Below are 20617 nucleotides of genomic sequence, written 5' to 3'. Positions count from 1 at the left end.
GTCTAACGCGAGGCGATATGATATATACCACCGTTCTAAAGCCTTACCATTCCGGCATCTGTATTGCCGTGTCATCTCTCACACGCATGCCGACCTCGCAGCCGGCATGTAGCATTGCCTATCGAGGCATATTTATCGAAGATCACTCCCACTTTGCTAACACGAGCCAAACATCGTTCTTCCGACCAGCATCCCTTATCATGACCCCTGTCTGGGCAAGCCGATGAACGCACCAAAGACCCCAGATCTGTGACCTTCATCGAAGCGAGCATAGTGAGATCTTTCTTTCCGAAGAACAGCCAAGAGTGCAGTGTGCGATAGCAGATGAATAATGTGTAGACATGATGATGTCAGTGGAGATAGGAATGTGGTTGATAACGCTGTCCATTCGCTTGCCGGGCGCTAGGTGGGGTTAGGAAGGTGGTGTGTTGGACCCTGAGGAGGGGTAGTCAACGTTGTGGGCAACTGTATGCTTAGTAACTGCAAAAGGTAATGAAGAATGCTCGGAAATACGCACTGTCGACCGGGATGCTATGCAAGAACGTGTTTACCTTGATCGATTTCCCCATTGTTGAACTTCTACGATCCATCATGGCCGACATAGAAGACATAATGCATCTTTGTGTTACGGAAGTCAATAATTGTTTTCACGACTAAGACGTTTCCGTATGAAACCCTGCCTTGGGAATTGCCACCGATACTTAAGTAATAGAGTTATGACTAGGGTAGCATCTGCAAGTGATGCTGTACGATCAAAAATTTGGGTATCGATTTTCCCTCGACAATCTGTTGCCATATCCAAACGCCAAGTGAACAGACGATTAGACAAGGACACTATCCAGTAACCCTTCGATCCAACCCTCCCAACTTCCCCTCTTTAGACCTGCTACCCCCTTCACCACATGGCCCTCGCTCTTATCAACTTCTTTTTGTAACCCTTCTTTGGCACCTTCGCCCTGAGCTTCCCACCACTCTGCCTCGGCCCTATCTTTGGCTCTCTTGACAACTCTCTCCTCATCCTCGATACGGTACAGATCGCATTTGTTGCACTCACTGCAAGGCTGCCCAGGTCTTTCACGAAAATGTCCGCAAAAGTGTTGGTATCCCTCGTTCGCAAGACCTTGTCGGCAGATGTAGCACATGCTATACCCGCACAGACAGACAAGCTTGTTACAGCCCTCAGACTTGACGAAGCCTAGGTTGCACTGAGGACAGGTGCGTTTTACGGCGTCTGTGGTGGCGCGTTCGAGTGTGAGACGAAGAGATGTGAGCTGGGAGGAAAAACATGTGTGAGGGTCGTGCCAGGGAAGACTACACGAGAGGCAAGATGCACGGCCGCAGCTCGGAGAAAGACATTGGAATCGAAGACCACGACGCTTTAGGTGGACACGTCTAAGGGCGGACCGGAAAGGTGCGATGACAGGCAAGCGAAATGCAACGGTGACGAATGTATAGATGAGTACGAGGGCGAAAAGAACAGCCCGTGTAGCTTGGAAACAGAGCAATTCAAATAAGGGGACGGATGCTAAGGAAGCAAATACAAGTGGGCGAGGTTTGAAACGGAGGCTGGCGAAGAGATTGGTATCTGGAAGAGCAAGGTCATCCAACTCAGCGTACGAGCAGAAAGGACATTGCACAAGTGGAAGCTGAGATCTTGTAAGCGCATCGCTAGCGAAGCGCTCGTTGAGTTTGGTGAGGTTATCCTTTCCATCTTGCTCTTCCAAGAGCGCGCGCCTGACAAAGCTGAGGGGAATGCAGCCATGACACTCTTCGGATCCACCTGTCATAGGCGCTATGCATTTCAGGGTACACAGATCAGTGTTGATGTTGCGCGCCCAGCCCTGATCGTAGAGTGCAGCGTTGATGGCATGTCTTATGCAACGGAAGCAGATGTAGTGGCCGTCGATGTCACATGTCGACATTTGCTGGAGCGTATTGGGAATGAAGCAGCATTCGCAATCATACATCTCACCCTCTCGCTCAGCCTCCTCTTCGTTCCATTGCATGGCCAAGTCGAAATCCTGCCGTAATTGCGCTTTCCGGTGCTTCTCATGTTCCGGCACTATGAGAGCATTATAAAGCTCCTGGTTCAGTTCGTCGCTCCTTGTCTTTACAAGAAGTGGCATGGGTGGGCGGTTCAGCCTCTCGTCGGCGGGAGTCCATATGACCAACGGATGGTCATTCGCGGTTGGCGCCTTCCGTCGCATTAAAAAGTTGGTAATACTGGACCTCCAACTCCTAGTCGAGAGTTCCAGCAGCGTGGGTCGTGCATGTGTATAGCTGTAATTATACTCGGCTAGGACAGCCTTGATAGTCGAGTGGCTCAGGCCTTTGAATTCCTGGTATAGGGCTTCTTTGGCAGCGTCCTTATATCTTCGTGACCGGAACTTGTCTTCTACCGCAAGCGGTATGCCTCGGGTGTCCTTTGGAGCATCTTCCTTCCGATATTTGTATTTTTGCGCCGTCTCCCGCTGCTCTTCCTGCTCGGCTGGCATCCTGTACCGCCCTCGCACATATTTGTCGCCATGCTTCAGAAGAGTTTCGGTAACTACCTGTAGCCTGCTCTCTTCGCTAAAGGTAGACAGCATCTCTCGAAAGACGTCGGGTTGGATGTCTGGGAAGATGTCCGTGAGCGCTTGCAGGGCAGTATTGAGGTCGCGAAGGTCAGGCTCATCGAGGCCATGGCTATCGATCGAAGGCGGAGGCTGGATCGCGGGCTGCGTGTTTGTGGAGGCGCGTCGCAACTTGGGCGGCCGCACAAGGGAGGCGAAGACGGTCGACATTGGATAGGGAGCGCCTAACGCTGCGGCGAAGGACGTTTGCCAAGCATATGAAAACGGGCAGCGAGGAGACGTGTGTGTGTGTGGAAATTAACTAGACATTACAAGAACTAAGGGAGGGCGACAAGTGTAAAAGTAAAGCATGAAGCCGTCGGGTGGTCGTGTGCACCCCAGGGAGTTGAAGGATGCTTCCAAGCCCGAGAGACATGACGCGTAACCGCCGTATCAGTCCAGGCCCTGCCAATCATCATCGCCTGCGCACGTGAGACCTGCATCTCTCATCGCCAACACCACTGGTGCACTCTTCCACACTGGGTTTCGTCGCCTCCAGTGAAATCTGGTTGCATGTTCCACATATGCATTGATTCGCTGACACGCAAGTCCAACTGTGCTTCCGACGTGTGGGCTAATCTTGGTTTTCCCATGTTTGGATCTAACATGCTACGTGCACCTTCTTCACTTTCACTCAGCCAATCCGAATAGTCTTGGCAACTTACATGTCAGGCTGTACAAGCATTGCCTGATATTGTTGGCTCAACTGATGTGCGCATCAATTGCATGCCCCGCTCTTCTATGCTCTTCAGCTGCCGCATAAGCTCGTGACAGGACAACGAACAACCCAGAACATGTCGCAGCCTCTGCTTCAGCAAAATGTTGCCAGATCAAACATGGACGATGCTACCAGAACGCCAGGAAAACCCAGGAATCCCAAGTCAGTTCCCGAGGTTACCACAACGAAGAAAAGCCGGCGTAACGGTACGCGGTAGGTATTTCGTCGACGGCGTCAATTGTATATATGTGTACGGATATCTAACAAGAATTCAGCCATCGTGATGACAAAAAAGCAGCAGCAGCAATCCCTGTAACATCAAGCGTATCGAGCACAAACCATCAAGCCCAAATGATGGGTGCGAATAACGTGCCTCGGCCTGGAACAGCAGAACCTGTTGTTTCTAAAAGTGACAACGCTCTCCAGCCGAGGAAACGTAAGCCGCGTTCCACACAGGCGTAAGTAGACATTACCATACTCCATGAACTCAAGCTGACTTCGCTCGTAGCGCACGGGCAAGAAGAGAAGCAGGAACTGCAACCGTGGATACCCCTTCGACAAAGACGACACAGCTGACGACGTCGTCATTGGTAACATCGTCAGTCAAGTCAGCACTTCCGCAATCGACTCGAGGCGAAGAAGTCTTGCTGAATTCGACGTCAACCCAACCGACACATCCCTTACCTAAGGCGCCTTCTTGGAAAACATCATGGATGTTTCGGGATACTACCGGGTCGCCTCTGCGAACGATAGAAGCAAAATTGTTGGAGCCAGACAATATCCAGGTATCTTCTGCGGGTGGCTTCGAGACCTTGTGCAGTTATAATTGGCAGAACAATGGAGCAATCTACGTTCCTGGCGCGCCTCCCAGATGGAGCCCTCCCGCATTACCAACCACTCTGACTCAGGATACCGGGCGACAATTCATCGATCAAAACGCTTCCCGCGTGCCCAAGTTTCCTTTTGAGCCTGCATTTGCCGCCCTTGCTGTTATGAAACCAAATGCCCTATTAGATGAAGTCGACATCATTGTCAACCGCAACAGTTTGCGCAAACTTCTCGACTTCTCAGCTGGGAAGAAGCTGGATGCGTTCTGTATGGGTTTACATATGATCGACAAAACACTTGTAATCAGTCGCAAAGAGAGGAATGCTCAGCAAATGATCCATGGCGCATCCAACGCGGGCTATGGACATAATTTCGAGAAGACGTTTACAAAGCCTGATCATGGGATGGGAAACTCCAGTAGCCATCATAGGGTCATTCGGTACCACATTGGCCCTTTGAACTGTGTCGTTCGATTCGAAGTTGACGCATATTATGAAGATCCGGACACCGCCCATAGTCCGGAGCCTACACGTCCTTCCAAAGAATCCGTTGACACTATTACCGCTGCTATGGCGCAGTTGGACATGGCAACCCTGCCGCCAACCCAATCCAAGAGTAAGAAATCCCCTGCCGATAAGTCTACTAGAGTTGTCGAGAAAGGGGTTTCCGTCGATCCTTCAAAGCTTGCTGAAATTAAAGCTAAGAAGTTCGCACGTCTTAATGAAGCACTACCGCAGCTTTGGTTCGGCCGCACACCCTATTTCATGAATGGCAACCATAACAAAGGCGAGGTACACTCAATCAGCATCAGCCATGCTAAGTCTGATTTCCCCCGATGGGAGGAAGCCAATCAAGATAGGTTGCGCAAGATGGTGAGTTTGCTTGCGGAATTGCGGGGTGCCGTTGCCCTTGTACAAGGGAAAGCAGCGGTATTAGTGTATGATGACAAAGGTGGGCCATTGAAGGTTTATGCGATGAAGAACAATCAGGGTGTGCTGCCCAGTGATATTATCGCGAAGCATTGGGGTAGCAGCGGAGAAAATCCCCAGTGAGCGGATTCTACATGTTGCAATGTCTGGTCACAGTATTTACAACCTTACTCGTTGGAACGAAGAAAACAAGTCCGACACACAACACAATCAGTACCAAATACCCTATACTGGGAGAACGGATAGTCGCTGATCTAGCCTGGCACGCCAGTAGGCGCTTCTTGCATCCACTCCCACGTAACCTGAATTCTTTCCTTGCCCATCCCATCCCAGTGCTTAGAATATACATCCGGCTGAATATCCAGATCCGACACGTTACACCCTTCGCAACGATCTCTCACCACAAATTCCTGTTCCACAAGCCTTTCTCCGCTCTCGTCGCCTATCCATGCTCTGATTCCTTGGTTACACAGCGCACTTGAGCTCCGATCAATAGAATCCCCGAGTTTCCCATCCGGGTTCATCCCATCTGACTTCCATCCCTCTTCCAAAGATGACCCTCCAATCTCTCGTCCCATGTCAAACAGCTCCCAGCTTATCGCGACAGCGAGCTCATTTGACGTCATTCTGGGGGATCCGCATGCTCCTAGACCAGGGTTGAAGTAAGTCAACTGTCCAGCTTGGGGGTCCGCAGGGACAATGTTGGGAGCTACGTAGCCGGTAGGAATGGGGAAGGGGAAGAGATTTGGCCAGTCTTTGGCCAGGTGCGGGCCTGTATAGACTGGTGGTGTTCCGGCCGCATTGCTGGGCATAGTACGCAGGTTGGTGTACCTGGCGGCTTGAGTACTGTAGGTAAGCATGGAAATTGTCCATTCTGACGGTGGGGTCCGAGAGGGGTGTTCAGGCAGAACTCCGATTTCAGAACCGGGTGCTGCAGTTGCTGAGGTTGGCGGGACTCCAGGTTTCAGTGGGCTAGGTGAGACGGAGACTGAGTACAACATACTGGTGGAACTTATGGGGAAGGTTCTAACGGACGTAGAAACTGGTACGGTTGGGGGGATAGCAGAACCAGGATTTGTATTTGCCAGGGCGTTTTGTTGCAGCGAGATGGTTGGGATTGAGGAGACAGTCCCGCTGCTGGATGTTTTAGATTTGACAGCTGTACATACAGTGGGCTTTTTACTAGATGTTGGTGGTACACTGCTAGGAAGTCTCACCAAGGGTCTCCCACTCATTGTGCCCGTACCCGCATCTAGTAGGAAACGTGATCGGGAAGGCGATTGACGACGCTCATGAGTTTTCGAGGGCAATGCAGAAGTTGATCCACCCGTTGCTATCCAGTGATAAGCTTGTCGACGAGCGGCGGCATTGCTGCTCGCTATACCGATAAGCTGTGCCGTAGTACCAGCATTGTTAATTTGAGCGGGATGTGTTGTGGTTGTAATCGGACGCACTGTGATAGAAGGAGCTAGATGTCGAGTCTGCTGTGTTTCGATTTTGTATTCGCCGACCAAGGGGAAGAAGCGTCGGAGGTTGTGTAGGTTCTTCCATGCAAGTGGTGCTACTAGCCGCCTCGCTATCGCACTGGAGGAAGCCGAGACAACAGCAGTATCTTCCCGTAGGGTTTCGACAGCTGGAGATGTAGTAGGCGAAGGCGTCGTGTCTGGACTGAGGGTCGAGTCCACGGTGGCAGATGACGTTATCGTACTTGGAAAGTTCATCTCATAGGAAAGTACAGAAGTCGACAAACTAGCAGTATAAATAACTGTATTTGTCATACACTCTGAACCAGCTTTCGTAGGTTTGGGTTCTAGCAGCTGTGAGGAAGCAAAGTTGCTCCTAGCGCTTGATACCACTGGCTCAGATGTCCGAAGGGTACTCGTAATCGTAGTTGTTAAGGTTGTGGTTGTAGTAGTCGTAGTATCTTCGCGGTCCCCTGAGTCTTTCCTTCGATCCAAATCCGAGTGTAGAGTCAGAATATCACCAGGGGGAGCATACTCATGTCGAACTAGGTAGCCACTCCGTCGGACAAGGTTACCATCTATATCCACAGTTTGCAAGAAGGAGGAGGTTTGTAGAGAACTGCTGGTACTCGAACGTGATGGCCGTACTGAACTAGGCTTAAGTGTGGATGTAGGAGTAGGGCTTGGGATAGGAGTTTCGCTAGTCTCGAGAAAAGATGTCAAAAGTATGACGCTTGCTGAGTTGCTCTCCAATTGCGGCTCGATACTTGTGGCTCTCCTCAGGGTTGACGACTCCAATGATGGCAACGCTGACGATAAACTAAGCGTTTTGCTTGCCCTCATCCCCTTGACCTCTTTCTCTAGGCTAGCGGACTTTGCATGACTCAACGCTGCCAGGATACCAACAACTAGGGTTAGAATAGTCAACCAGCATAGCGTACAATACCATGTGGAGTCTCGTTTGGAATCAGAGACCTTTTGCTTGTAAGACTTCCCAGTCATTTCTCTATATCCTTCTAGCGCCGAAGGTTTGAGCGGTACTTCGATAACCCCTAATCCAGCAGAGTTTTCTTTTGTCTCACTTGCGGGTGTACGTGGTAAAGTGCTGTAGGGACCTTGTTTGAAAGCGCTGAAGGAGTCTTTGCATAGATCCTTGTGGCCAAAGACTAACTCAGAATATGCAGAGCTGACGTATTCACTGCGCTTTTTGTCTGTTTTATCCTCGACTTTTTCAGCGCTACTGTGCTGTGGTAGGCCACTACCGATATGCTTGTCTTGATCGAATGTTTTATCTTCAGAGAAATTGAGAGGCGATATGTTGGGACATAATGTCTCAGGAGTACTTGGTAGCTCCTTTTCGAACTTTGAGGCCGGAGCTGGAAACTCAGCGGAGATAGGTGTGGTGGATTCATTGACTGGGATGGGATTGCTTATGGCGTAGCGTCGCCCACCTGCAGAAGACTTGAAAGAACGTTCTCTCTGCAGCTTCGTAGGCATAGATATACGCGCAGTACGGCATCCACTGTGGTGTTCTGATTAATATGAGCTGTTGGGGCGAAGGAAGTCACTACCAACGTAAACGGATGTAAGTATCAAGCAAAGGGCAGAAGAAGAGTAAAATCTCTGTGAAATTGGAGAGCAATATATGCCGCATGATTTGGTGAGTACCATGTAATGTCGTAATGTGTCACAGTTGACTCAACCCTGAGTCACGACCATGTCCAGACAGAGAAGTCACGACGCTCACGCCCAGGACCACTCCACATTGACCCTACCCTTGGCTTTATCAGCCAACTTGTCGAACATGGCGGGGCTGACGTCGATGTTGTTACGATCGCATCCAACGCCTGTATTGAATCAGCAACAGTAGTATGATGTGTTGTGAGATAGATTGTGCCATCTGGAGTACTTACACCTGTCGACAATGGTGACCATAATGCTGGCGTCCTTGCCGGTCCTCTCGTCGACGCGATGAGCTCGGATCTTCTTGCCACATAGCGGATTGGTGTTTGGGTTAGGGCCGACCTGATTCTCGTCCCCTGGTTTTGAGATGCCATGTCAGTGGGTGTCTTGTAGATATGTTGAGAAAAAGTCGATGCTTACAGATGACGTGTGAGATGGCCATGACAGCATCTCCGTCACCATGATTGGTACCACAAGCACCAAGCGCAGGGTTGTAGAAGGTCATTTCGCCAGTGGTCTGGGCTCCCTTGGGCGGGGGAAGAGCATTGTTGCTATGGAGCTGATTAGTGGGGGCTGTAGAAGATAGGTAGAGCATCAACAACGTACTTGGAGCCGATGGACAAGCCTGCTGCAAGACCGATGATGAGAGCAAGAACGGAAACAAATGTGATGCCGATCATGATGAGTAGCGTACGGCGGTTAATGTAGTTGTTGAAGTATCTTTGGTGTGGTGGCAGAAAGTTGTTGAAGTGACGAGAGAGTGTCGATCCAAAAGTACTTGTTTTCATACCAGCAAAGATACCACATCCAAGTCCATGCCGCCTTCCTGAGTAAACGGGCTTGTCGTCAGGTGAAGGAATTTCACGTGGGAGAGTAGTGACCGTGTTGACATCTTTCATTTGTTGACCAGGAGGTGAAGGTGCTGCCCATTGCGACCCAAATGTAGCAGCCGAATCATTCGAATCATTGAAGTATGCCTGTGCCGGTTCTGGAAGCGGTTTCCGTGGTATCACTGGGGTGTTCATGATTGTATCTCAAAGCGCGTAGCGTACATATAATCCAACGTGGTGATTGGGGGTATCTCAAAGCAAGCAAACGTCATAACATATTGAGGCAATCGTCGTCGGAAATGAGCGTGCGCCTAGGCAATGGCCGGCATTGACAAGATGAAAGAAGGGTTCAGGCGGAGTGTGGAGAAGACGGGTGCGAACTTGTGGGTCGCAAGGTGAATGACAACAAGGGGTAAGGGCGGTTGCATCTAGCCCATTCGGAGATTCACGATTCGCCGAGGCTCGTCCGAAACTGTCGACTTCACATCAACTTGACAGAACAGTGCGCATAAAGAGAGTCAAATTGTTGTCGCGTTTGCTCTCAAGGTCCGACACAACCAGCGGTCTGCAACATAATTTCCTCAAAAATTCACCACTTGGGTGTTCGCATTACAGGTCTCAACTCTTACAAACGCACCGTACGCCGCACCTCGGTACACTCGCAATCACAGCGCATCGACTCAACGAGCCCTGAATCATACTGCGACTGGAGTCATGGCGGAGCAGAGCATCAACGTACCCCAAGTCATTGTTTTCATCGTCGTCACGTTCCTCGCTGTACGATGGTACTTAAGGAAACCCACGGTGACGGCCCCAGGCACGCGAGCTGCGGCGAACCGCGCTGCAGTCCGCGTAAGTCCTGCGCAAATAGACCAGGTCGCTGAGATGCTGCCGCAGTTGAGCAGACGAGATATTGCATGGGATCTGCAAAGGAACGGTGGTAATGTCGCGGCGACAACGGAGAGGGCGCTGAGCGGGAGGGGTTTAGACACAGTAAGACTCACAACCTGAGCTTTGTCGATGCTGTCAACGTATGCTAACACATGTCTAGGCACCACCGTCCTTCCAGGTACCTACACCTGCACCACGAGCTGCAACTACACAGGCGCGAGTAGCTCCAGCCCCATCGAGGCCTGCGCATCCAGATCTGATAACACGATACAACCTATCCTCGAAGCTCAGTCAGGCCGACCAACCCGTACAGGAGGAGCAACCCAAGACAAAATCGTGGAGTGCAGACAAGAGTGAACGGCAAGCAAACTTGCAAAGACGGCGAGAAGAGATGATTCTGGCGGCACGGAGAAAGCTCCAGGAACAGGAAAAGGCAAAGGCTTCGGGCTCTGCATAGTCACGTCTGTACTCTGTGTCCAAAGTGGGAAAGAGACAGTATAGCGAGCCATAAACGCATGTGTTGGTAGTTATACCCTAGATCGTTTCCGCAATGCATCCTACCACATACAACTTCAGATCATGTCAAAAACGTTATCGTGTCTACGGGCTGATGATCTCATAGGTCGGAAACATATTCAGCATTACTGATTGTATGATCGTTATGATTAATGAGCTGATGTTAGCGTCGTCGCTCTAGGTTGCAATGTGTGCGTGTAGCAGTGAACACTCTCTACGGGTAATTACTCGGCGCCCACGTTCGCTCTATGGCTTTCCTTGAATCATACTGTGCAAGGTTGCCATCGGCGGCCAATAGTAACACGAAGAATTGCGGGACGTTGACGCTGGGGGCCAACGCCTTCCCCAAGAAATCGATCGGGTCCGATACCCCTTGTCGAATCTCCAGCTACTTAGATAAAACCGCCGCGTAGCAATCTCGACATTTAGCATGTTGGGGTTCACTTCGTTTTCCCTTGCGTCCGTCGAATGTCTGGAGCAGAGGTTTTCAGTGCATTAGGCACCCCTGCACGAACGGCTGCACGGGTTCTCGTCGCACCACGATATGCTGTTAATGGCTTCCAACCTCTCCGAGGGTGGATGGACAACGAATATGCACGCGCGCGATATGGGCGGTGGTACATGTGGCGTATATGGCTCCTTTTTGATTGCAAAGACCTCGAAGTGCTGGAGAATTTGATCAACGACGGACAAGACGAGCAAATACTAGAGATGCGGGATGCGAAGTTGAAGCAGTTCAAGCTAGTCACGTTGGTGGTATGTATACCTATCTTTAATCAAGACACGGAGAATACATGAGTGAGCAGCTCAGCATTGGATGTGCCGAAAGCTGATGTGAATACTTCAAGGGCGCCCTCTTAGCTACTTTAGCTCTTCAGGCACTCTCCCTCCCTGTCCTAGAGGAGACCATATTCGTCGCACGCGCAAGCTTCATCGTTAGCACCATGCTTTCCCTGCTCGCCACATTCTTCACCCTCATCCAACAACGCGAAGTTGGTGTCATTCGCGATGCGAGATCCTTTCGGAGGTGGCTCTCCAATGGTGTCCAGTACTACAACGCCCGAGAGCGCCTTGTATGGCAGAGCTCTCTGACGTCCTTAACGTTAGTGGAAGCTCCTTACGAACTGATAAGCTTGGCTGTGGCGAGCTTCGTAGCAGGCATGTCAGCATATGGTATGTTATGTCTGTACGAAATGCATGTGTGGCATTCACTAACTTCGTATCTTCACCTCTGTAGTGTGGGATGTTTGGAAGGACGGACTAGAAGCTCAGAAAGAGCAGGGTCTGGATGGCGTAGCAGTGGTAGTGTACTTTGCTGTTGCGACAGGGTTTGCATTTACAATGTTTCCAGTATTATTGGGACTAAAGGACCGAGAGGAGAGTGTGTATTATAAGAATACAGAGATGTAGGGTCGGAGTGGAATCCTTAGATATCTCGATGACTATGACGTCACTTCAATACTCAGCAACACTACATTGACTGCTACTCTTGCGCCAGCCACATGTGACTATTTTGTCTTTCAATTGTTAACACTAAGATGTTTCAGATGAATTCAAGTGAGTAGACGGACTCAAGGAATTCTTTTGTAATATTCGTGTTCCGACGAAAATCGGATCTTAGATGTAGAAGCGGACCTACGACGGAGTTAAGCTCAAACAGGATCATATCAAAAGCGCCTTCGTCTGTATCGACGTTAGCTCTTACTTGGAGAACTGTGCATTTCTTGGCTGGTTGCTGATCGTTGGAATATATAAGAAAGTATCCTTGCGTGAAAGAATGACTAGTAACAGCCTTCACAGTATCAATTATCTACCTACAACTGCACGAAGTTCTTCAACATATCATCCACTGCGTACGAAAATGGCTTCACCACTACCATATAATCGACAGAATGCGCTTGCCTCGACTATTGCAGTGGACAATGCATGCAACATAGCTGACAAGATCATCATTGCTACCGGCGTAACGCAAGGCGGACTAGGAGCAACTTTCGTAGAGGAGATTGCAAAACACAAACCCGCTCTTCTCGTTCTCGCTGGTCGTTCGCCATCCAAAGTCCAAGTCACAGCCGACAAGATCAGGTCCAACCCAGCGAGTGCCAACGTCGAAGTGCGTATTCTAGCCTTGGATCTTGCCTCACAAAAGCAGATCCGCGAAGCCGCAAAAGAAGTTTTAGCATACCCAGAGTCCAACATCGACGTCCTCGTCAACTCAGCAGGCACGATGGCAGGCCCTTATCGCACCACAGCTGAAGGCATCGAGAGCCAATTCGGATGCAACCACGTCGGGCATTTCCTCTTCACTAATCTCATCATGTCCAAGCTCCTTGCTTCCAAAGCACCAAGAGTTGTCAATGTGGCTAGCGACGGCCATCGCTTCAGCGGCGTTCGTTTTGAAGACGCAAATTTTCAGAATGGCAAGGTGTATGACCAGTGGGAAGCCTACGGTCAGAGCAAGACAGCGAATATATTGTTTTCGTATGCGTTGGCCGAGAAACTAGGTGCAAAGGGATTGAGAGCTTACAGTCTGCACCCGGGAGTGGCGTTGGGAACATCTCTTGCTGAGAAGTTCGATGATGAAGACATGAAGAGTGTGGGTACGTAGAAGACGTTGAAAATCACCGTAAATGACTGTCTGACGAGTACGCAGCGGCCAAGGATAAAGCGATCGGCTGGGCGCGTGGTTTTGACATCAAGTCGCTCGATGAGTGTGCGGCTACCCATGTTGTCGCTGCCTTCGACACAAGACTGGATAACTACAACGGCGCCTTCCTCAACGATGGTAACGTGGCGCCACAGGAAGTGCAGCCGACAGCGAAGAACCCGGAGGATGCAGAGAAGCTTTGGAAGCTGAGCGAGAAGCTGGTTGGAGAAGAATTCGTATACTGAGCACGGAGGCTGCGCAGATTGTTCTCAAAATGTATGGGATAACATAAGGCATCTTCACGCCATGCAATGCCATGTTTGTTTGCTGCCTCTTCTCATGCCCATTTCAAGCACCTTGTAGCCTCATGCGCGTCTTTGCACTCCAGTCCACACACGCGTGCGCCACACTTGCGACACTTGATCTGCCCCCAATACCCGCAGTTATCGCAGAACTGTCTCTGCGGTGGACCGCCAGCTGGAGGAGGCGCTGCGTGGCTTGCAGCGTACGAGAGCGGCGGTGCGGCAAGCAGTGCCTCAAGCTCGGCGGGGTTGATTGGTGGAGGTATAGAGTCGTCGATGGAGAGTAGCGCATCGTCAGCATTCGCGTCTTCGAGTCGTGATGGCGTTTGTGCTATGGCGGCGGGTCCTGGGGTGGCTTCCGCAGGTGTCGCGGGCACGGAAGCGAAGGCGCTCTGTCTTCGGGACGCTTGTGCTGCACCCCTTCCTCCTGTGGGCTGAGACACACTCCCTCTTGATGTCGTCGTTGCTTGTCCCAACTGTGCCTCTTCGTCGTCGAGCCAATGCTTGATCTGTCGCTGATACTGTATGATCCTCCTTGCATTCTGTGTCTTGGGCACGCTCGGCTTTCCAGGCACTGTGATGAGCTGTTTGGGGTCGTTGTCGCGTTCTAGCTCTGCTATGCGTCGCGCTATAGCCGTCTGCTGTCGTGCAGATAGCTCATTCTCGGCGCGCTGACCGCCTGGCGTTGCTGCCGCTGCGCGCTTCTTGTTCTTTGGGTTGATGGCAACCTTGGAGGGGTCGTAGCCCGTGTCGACAACATACGTCCATCCTGGTGCGACTGTCGCCGTCGAGTTCGGGAGCACCTCGACGTGTGGCATCGTGAACGGCCGAGTGTGCAAGGTCGTGTTGCGGAGACTTCGGAGGTGTGGAAATTATGCATCCACATGCCGACGCGCTATAAGTCCAGACGCCCGTACCTGCATCATCAGTGCGGGGTACGTACACTACCTGGATTGCTTCCCGTCTCGTCATCAACCATTTCGACGTCAGCCTATCTACTTTGGTAGCATATGATCCCGTAGAGTCAACCATCAAGGCACAGTAGCCACTTGATCGATCTACTCAACGCTAACTGCACACACTCACCTGCAAGTCACTTCTTCGCAACCAAACATGGCGCCTGAGAGGAAACCACCTATCGTACTTCCACCTACTTCTCCGCCAGATGAAATCTCCAAGTCGGCTGCCTTCGTCTTCATCCATGGCCTCGGTGACGAAGCAGAAGGCCTAGCAAACGTCGCCAACCAATTTCAGTCCGCGGGCAAACTGCCGTATATGTCTTGGGTTATTCCCAATGCGCTAGAAAACCACGATCTAGCAACTACTGCCTGGTATCTCCCCACACGCCTCTCTCCATATCCACCGTCGCGGCCTGAGCTCGAAGATGACGAAGATGAAGACGGCATGATGGCAACAGTATCGTATATCACCACATTGATTGATGATCTCGTCAGACAGGGTGTTCCGGCAGAAAGAATTATTCTAGGCGGTTTCTCACAGGGTCATGCTATGGCGCTTCTGACTGGCTTAATATCCAAGTACGCTGGGCAATTTGGGGGACTGGCCGGTTTATCTGGATACCTTCCTCTGGCAACACAAATACCCAGGCTGAGAGAGCAAGCCGGGTTACCGAAGGACGTAAGTGAAAGTAAGGAGGTATTTTTGGCTAGGGGAACGGGGGATCGATTGGTGCCGAGGCGTTACCATCGTTTGTGTTATGAAGGATTGTATGAACTTGGTATCGAGAAAGAGAAGGTAACGGTAAAAGAGTATGAGGGAATGGGTCATATCATGGGCGCAGCTGAGCTGCGAGACTTGTGTGCTTGGTTGGAGAAAGTAATACCCGAAATAAACTAAGATGAAGAATAATTCGACCCTGCGAACTTGTGGCAGGCGAAACTGATGACTACCGTGTTGTATCCCTCGTCTCCTAACTATGATTCCTGCTCCATCTCAAAGTCAAAATTGCCAAAATACACGCAAAGTGCCTGCGCAACATCAGTATACAATCTAGCTTCATGGTGGCTAGCTATATCATACCTTACTAGCACCCATCACAGTATAATGAGCAACCTCCAACTTCTTTCCATCTTGTCCATATCTCGCAATCTGATTAAGATCGGACGTTCTCGGCAGATACAGAACAACTTCTTTGCTTATCTTCGTAAAGCTCTTGTAGAGTGTTTCCAGGTTGTATGGCTCCATCTTACTAAGATCAAAAATATCTTCCGCACCGTATTCAGTTCCTATGTCGATCAGCATATTTCGCATGTCGGTGCTCTGATTATACGAACCTCCCCATGGCGGGCTAGCGAACACGACAACATTGCTCTGCCCAGAGAATCTGTTAATAGCAGTGAAGCAATCTGCGTTGAGCCAAAAGATCTTGTTGCTCACACCATAGATCTCGGCATTGTGCTTTGCGCACTTCAAGGTCTTGGCGTCTTTCTCGATGGCGAAGACGCGTTCCCAGCGACCTGAACGCGCTAATGCTATGGCATTACCACCGACACCCGCAAACGCGTCGACAATGACGGTCTTATCCTTGGGTGCAGACTCTGCGACGTGGGCTGAGATCTTGTTGGCAATGGGTTCTGGAGTCACGCCGAACCATGCGTCTTCAGTCATCCATATGCCTTGGTCGTACTTTTCCCAGATCTTGAACCGTTGATGCCAGTACCTACTAGTATTAGCTGCTAGGTTTCGCAAATTCGGTAGAAGACGAGCCATACTTCTTCAAGTGTTCAGGAAATTGCTCGACACGCGACCACTGGTCCACGCCTTTCTCATCCAGTTTTTCACTCATGACTATAGTGAGCGCAGTGTGTAATCCCGTGGAGGTCGTTATTTCCTCACAATCACACAAAAGACGAGGGTCAGTTCAGAAGATATGTTGATGACGAGTAAAGCAAGCAAGCAGTATAGATGGGTGAGAGCAATCCTGATACGCGTTACTATTTCGGGTTAGCCTTGACCAACGCGACTGCCTGTACAGACTCAGGTTACTTTACAACGTGAAATGTATAAATTCGACTGACTGCAGACATTCCAAAGAGGAGAATTTATCTTTGACTCGATCTTGAGCTATAGCAACCTGTCTCACGTCCTGTACAAGCACTCACTACAGCGCAGAGCGCCCGCTAGCGTGCCGCAGATCCTGAGCTATGGCCACCTTCCAAAACCTCCAAGTCATCAACAACGACACCTCCACCACCACAACTTCTTTTTCGTCATCTTCATATGATCACTCTCTAGAAGGGAAACCAATATCACAGCCCCTCATAATGTCTATGTTCGGGGCGCTAAATCGCTTCATATCGCGATTAGACGCTGCACCCCTCAACGAGGAGCAGCAGTCTGCTACCAATGGCGCATACGGATTCCAGGTGCTGAGAAATGCCAATCCAGAAGTACCTCTAGAGCCATGGTTTGATTTCGTCATTGGAATCAATGGGCGAACTATTGTATGTATGATTCCGTCTGATTCAAGGGCGACAGCACAGGAAACGAAAGAGCTGGAGATTTAGGAAAACTACGAAACGTGTGTGAGAGGTTGCAAGACGAACATAACATGGCCGAAACTAAGTGGAACTGGAGAATGTTGAACTGACTTTGCAAACAGGATAACCCCGACCCAAGCCTCTTTGCGACAGAGGTACGGAACTGTGCTGGCACAACAATTAGTCTAGGCGTATTCAGTGCGAAGGTAGGTCAGGAACGCCCCTTCTGCGTACCATGATACGTGTTATCACGCATTGCCCACTTTCTCACTGCATGACAACAAAGACACAGACTAGTCCTCAAAGCTGATTTCACATCGTTATTTCGTTTCATATCTACGGGTCTAACACCCTCTGCAGGGCCAAAAGATTCGGGAAGTCTATCTACAGATCCCCGCAAACCAGCCTACACTAGGCATCTCCCTGCAATGGTCCCCACTTGCCATCGCAGAAGACGTCTGGCACATCCTAGACGTAGCTCCCAACTCACCCGCTGATGCCGCGGGGTTGCTACCCTACGGTGATTACGTCATTGGCAGTCCCGAAGGGCTTGTGCGTGGCGAATCCGGCTTGGGTGAGCTTGTTGAAGACTTCTTGAACAGGCCGTTGAGACTATACGTGTATAACCATGAATACAACGTCACCCGACCTGTTACCATCACGCCAACACGTAGCTGGGGCGGTGAGGGTGCGTTGGGCTGTGTTCTGGGCTTTGGGGCTTTGCATCGTATTCCAGCGGGGCTGGACGAGCCGCCACCAGCGCCTGGGGAGACGTTCTTCTCCACGGGCGATACCAGTGGGGCTACCTCGTTCGACGAGAAACGCCCCTTGACGGGCATCGCTGATTTCTCTACTGTTCAGCCCCAGGGTGCATCGGCTGAATTGTTTGTACCAGCCAATATCGCGCTACCGTCGGTGTCTCCACCGCCTCAGGGCACGGTGCCGCCTCCAAAGAGGAAAGGCAGAGCGCACCATGTGGTTAGCCCCGCAGGTGGCGGTGGTGGTGTCCTGGACGACTACTTCAAAGAAGGCGAGCAGAAGAGTCTAGAGCAAGACTATGCACCAAAGAAGACCAGCGGTGTCCCTCCGCCTCCGAAGGCAGGCGGTCCGCCAAGAGGTCCGCCCAAGAGTGGTAGTGCAAGCAGGACAGGCACACCAGTCCAGAGCGACGGCAATGCGGAGGGTATAGCAGAGCCAGAAGTAGCATAAGCTTGACTTGAGATTAGCATAATATCTTAGAGAAGATGAATGACAGCAACATACATTTGATGACACCGCACTCCTTGTCACTTTCACACATCCTCATTCAGTCTTCAGCCTCAAAGTCTAGTTCTTCCCTGAATCGGCTCATCCTTCGCTGTTTCTTTTCTTCTACACTCTCGTTGCTTGCATTGCTCGATTGCGTCATGTACGAGTCGGCTCTAGCTTGCACTTCAGGCCTCTTCACGGCACCGCTAACACTCGCCTCTTTGCGTCCGTTGACCTTTTCAAAGGAGGAAACTTGGGGTGAAGTAGGTGATTGTTCTGGTGAAGAATCCGGGGAGGAAGACAGAGAGGTTTTGAGTTTGGTAGTCAGGGTACGGAAGATGGGCATCTTGGGCGATGGTCGTGAGTTGTTGTAATGATTTCGAGTGAAGATGTAGATGATCGCAGTTGTTTGGTATGTCAGGTAGTTGGAATATGGTAGTGTTGATGTCGAGACCCGAGGATTTGCATGTATCCAGTCGATAGGTAAGCCAGTGTAGGTTATTACGATGGACAGGCAAAAAGGAAGCAACCACGATGGTAAATCGACAAACAAACGGTAGTAATATCCCAACGAAAAATGCGCCAACAAAGGCGAGGCACACGACCACTCTAAATACCCTTTCCCCCACCACACACACTCACATACCCAACGCATAACCGCAATCCCAATGCAGACTACAGCCCCAGCACACCACGTCAGGGGGCCGGGCGCCACCTAGGGCTAACCCAATACGCGCGACTCTCATAGCCGCAACAACCCAACTATCAATAAACACGCGCAGTAGTTTCAAACCACGGGTTCCATGCAAACCACAGAACGAGCGTGCGTCTAGACCGGCATATTCGTGGTATGTGGGTACTTTAGTTGACGATGCAAGGCCAGACCCTGCGCTAGCTATTGCTGATCGCCATCACACTGTGTCTGTTCCTGGCCCAATTTACGTAGCAGCAAGGGAGTCACATGGCAGCTGGGTATTCCCGAGGTGCCGTGGGGCGACGGGCAGCTGGCTTTCGCTAATATGGGAAAGACGTTATGGGCTTTTCTATGACGGTTTCCCTGATTGTGAGCAAGCTTCCTGCAACGCCGATCAAAGGCATCGCAATCCCATGCCCAGCGCCGATGAGTCCCCGGAAACACCTGGCGTTAGAACAGCGGCAGGACATGTTATGTTGTTACGGTCAAGTAAAGCGATTGGCTGCACAGCGGGGTAAAAGGAGAGAGGCTTGGCTTTTTTTCCCGCTGGCCAAAACGGACAATCACGGACTACACCGCCATATGTGCTTTGCCGGCTTTAATCTGCTGCGACGAATCTATGCTATTGTGATTGGCGTATGTGGGCAAAAACGGGCGCAGGCGAAGTCGCTGACAGCAGGAAACAACGTCAAGGCAGTCATGAGACGTTTCCATCCAGCCTCCCACAAGTGTCACGAGCCCATTTTCACCCGGGCAACCTTCTCCCGCCCTCCCTCGCACCAGCCCTCTGGATCAGCGCGAGCCCAGATCTAGCGAACAATCGATGATGGGGTGTATCGGCGCACTCTGTGCAGGTAGGCAGAACGAAACATATCCGGTCGCCTTTACAAGTCGGCCATTGCTCCGCGCCGCGGCCCCCTTTGTAACGTAACGACGGCGCCACGTCCGTTTACTTGCCGGAACCAAGGCCTTTTCTCTCACCCAATTATCCACATGGTTCCTGCCCCTGCAGCGACAACTGCCAAAATAGACACTTAACGTCCTCCACCACATGGGAAACTCCCCGGTTTCAACTGTTGAGATGGTTTGCAATCTCCACCTCGTGTTCCTGTCAATCAAGAGTTCTGGCCATCTAGACCGCTTCAGACTTGAATCAGGTGGTAAACAGTCGGTTCGAGTAGTGTTGCATCCGGCAACGACGGGAGTCTCCAGTGCTCCACTGGCTGACACCTCTGACGTCCACTGAGTCTTCAACCAAACCGTGGTTCATTCACCGCATATTACCCCTGCCGAACTGGTGCCGAATCGGTCCCAGAGAAGGCCTTTACAAGCACTATTGATGCTGACAACTAGGACGGTATTAACAAGAGTGCGGAATCAAGGCGGAATTAGATGCACAATGTGCGCCGAAAGGGACGATTAGTGCAACAGTAAACCTGAGTGTCAAAGATAGAAACGCTTGAGGCGTAGGTACACGCAGAGGTTGCATTCGCAGGTAAATCTATCTCTGCGAACTCTACACGGGGGAACAATATCTAATTGGTCTCCTCGTAACAACAATCAAATCAGAACTCCGACTTGCTTTTCGAGCAGTCTATCCGTAATGAGCCTCCCAAAACAAAATATTTGAACGCCCATGTGGCTCGTGGAGCTAGCAATACTTGGAAACGGGCCGGAAAACAGGCACGAGGCCAAGGGAAAGTCTGGGGTACGCAAAAACAAACGCCTTACTATGATGTAATGCCCAAAACGCCATGTT

The 20617-nt window shown here is 50.9% G+C and overlaps 10 protein-coding genes across 10 annotated transcripts; 5 read left to right on the top strand and 5 right to left on the bottom strand.

The window, feature by feature from the left end:
* Window positions 1-821: 821 nt before the first annotated feature.
* Window positions 822-2783, bottom strand: GT037_000978 (uncharacterized protein; the record flags this gene model as incomplete). The annotated part of the gene is made up of 1 exon (XM_038926025.1): window positions 822-2783. The coding sequence occupies one exon, from the start codon at window positions 2781-2783 to the stop codon at window positions 822-824; it is 1962 nt and encodes a 653-aa protein (XP_038791881.1).
* Window positions 2784-3406: 623 nt separating this feature from the next.
* Window positions 3407-5210, top strand: GT037_000977 (uncharacterized protein; the record flags this gene model as incomplete). Its single annotated transcript, XM_038926024.1, has 3 exons — window positions 3407-3543; window positions 3606-3788; window positions 3839-5210. The coding sequence occupies 3 exons, from the start codon at window positions 3407-3409 to the stop codon at window positions 5208-5210; spliced, it is 1692 nt and encodes a 563-aa protein (XP_038791880.1).
* Window positions 5211-5341: 131 nt separating this feature from the next.
* On the bottom strand, window positions 5342-9258 carry GT037_000976 (uncharacterized protein; the record flags this gene model as incomplete). The annotated part of the gene is made up of 5 exons (XM_038926023.1): window positions 5342-8072; window positions 8298-8397; window positions 8464-8589; window positions 8654-8784; window positions 8840-9258. 5 exons carry the CDS (start codon window positions 9256-9258, stop codon window positions 5342-5344), a joined length of 3507 nt encoding a protein of 1168 aa, XP_038791879.1.
* Window positions 9259-9777: 519 nt separating this feature from the next.
* GT037_000975 (amfr protein) lies at window positions 9778-10411 on the top strand (the record flags this gene model as incomplete). The annotated part of the gene is made up of 2 exons (XM_038926022.1): window positions 9778-10056; window positions 10115-10411. 2 exons carry the CDS (start codon window positions 9778-9780, stop codon window positions 10409-10411), a joined length of 576 nt encoding a protein of 191 aa, XP_038791878.1.
* Window positions 10412-10938: 527 nt separating this feature from the next.
* GT037_000974 (uncharacterized protein) lies at window positions 10939-13359 on the top strand (the record flags this gene model as incomplete). The annotated part of the gene is made up of 5 exons (XM_038926021.1): window positions 10939-11226; window positions 11319-11643; window positions 12018-12027; window positions 12271-13067; window positions 13121-13359. 5 exons carry the CDS (start codon window positions 10939-10941, stop codon window positions 13357-13359), a joined length of 1659 nt encoding a protein of 552 aa, XP_038791877.1.
* Window positions 13360-13451: 92 nt separating this feature from the next.
* GT037_000973 (uncharacterized protein) lies at window positions 13452-14234 on the bottom strand (the record flags this gene model as incomplete). The annotated part of the gene is made up of 1 exon (XM_038926020.1): window positions 13452-14234. The coding sequence occupies one exon, from the start codon at window positions 14232-14234 to the stop codon at window positions 13452-13454; it is 783 nt and encodes a 260-aa protein (XP_038791876.1).
* Window positions 14235-14529: 295 nt separating this feature from the next.
* Window positions 14530-15273, top strand: GT037_000972 (acyl-protein thioesterase 1; the record flags this gene model as incomplete). The annotated part of the gene is made up of 1 exon (XM_038926019.1): window positions 14530-15273. The coding sequence occupies one exon, from the start codon at window positions 14530-14532 to the stop codon at window positions 15271-15273; it is 744 nt and encodes a 247-aa protein (XP_038791875.1).
* Window positions 15274-15350: 77 nt separating this feature from the next.
* Window positions 15351-16222, bottom strand: GT037_000971 (trimethylguanosine synthase; the record flags this gene model as incomplete). The annotated part of the gene is made up of 4 exons (XM_038926018.1): window positions 15351-15404; window positions 15457-15662; window positions 15711-16096; window positions 16149-16222. 4 exons carry the CDS (start codon window positions 16220-16222, stop codon window positions 15351-15353), a joined length of 720 nt encoding a protein of 239 aa, XP_038791874.1.
* Window positions 16223-16700: 478 nt separating this feature from the next.
* GT037_000970 (uncharacterized protein) lies at window positions 16701-18125 on the top strand (the record flags this gene model as incomplete). The annotated part of the gene is made up of 3 exons (XM_038926017.1): window positions 16701-16880; window positions 17039-17122; window positions 17277-18125. 3 exons carry the CDS (start codon window positions 16701-16703, stop codon window positions 18123-18125), a joined length of 1113 nt encoding a protein of 370 aa, XP_038791873.1.
* A 97-nt stretch (window positions 18126-18222) lies between these two features.
* On the bottom strand, window positions 18223-18510 carry GT037_000969 (uncharacterized protein; the record flags this gene model as incomplete). The annotated part of the gene is made up of 1 exon (XM_038926016.1): window positions 18223-18510. One exon carries the CDS (start codon window positions 18508-18510, stop codon window positions 18223-18225), a length of 288 nt encoding a protein of 95 aa, XP_038791872.1.
* Window positions 18511-20617: the final 2107 nt, after the last annotated feature.

Source organism: Alternaria burnsii (assembly GCF_013036055.1).
Source record: "Alternaria burnsii strain CBS107.38 chromosome Unknown 705, whole genome shotgun sequence".
NCBI lineage: Eukaryota > Fungi > Ascomycota > Dothideomycetes > Pleosporales > Pleosporaceae > Alternaria > Alternaria burnsii.
Note: the sequence above shows the minus strand (reverse complement) of the source record. Positions and strands in the feature narration are given on the sequence as shown.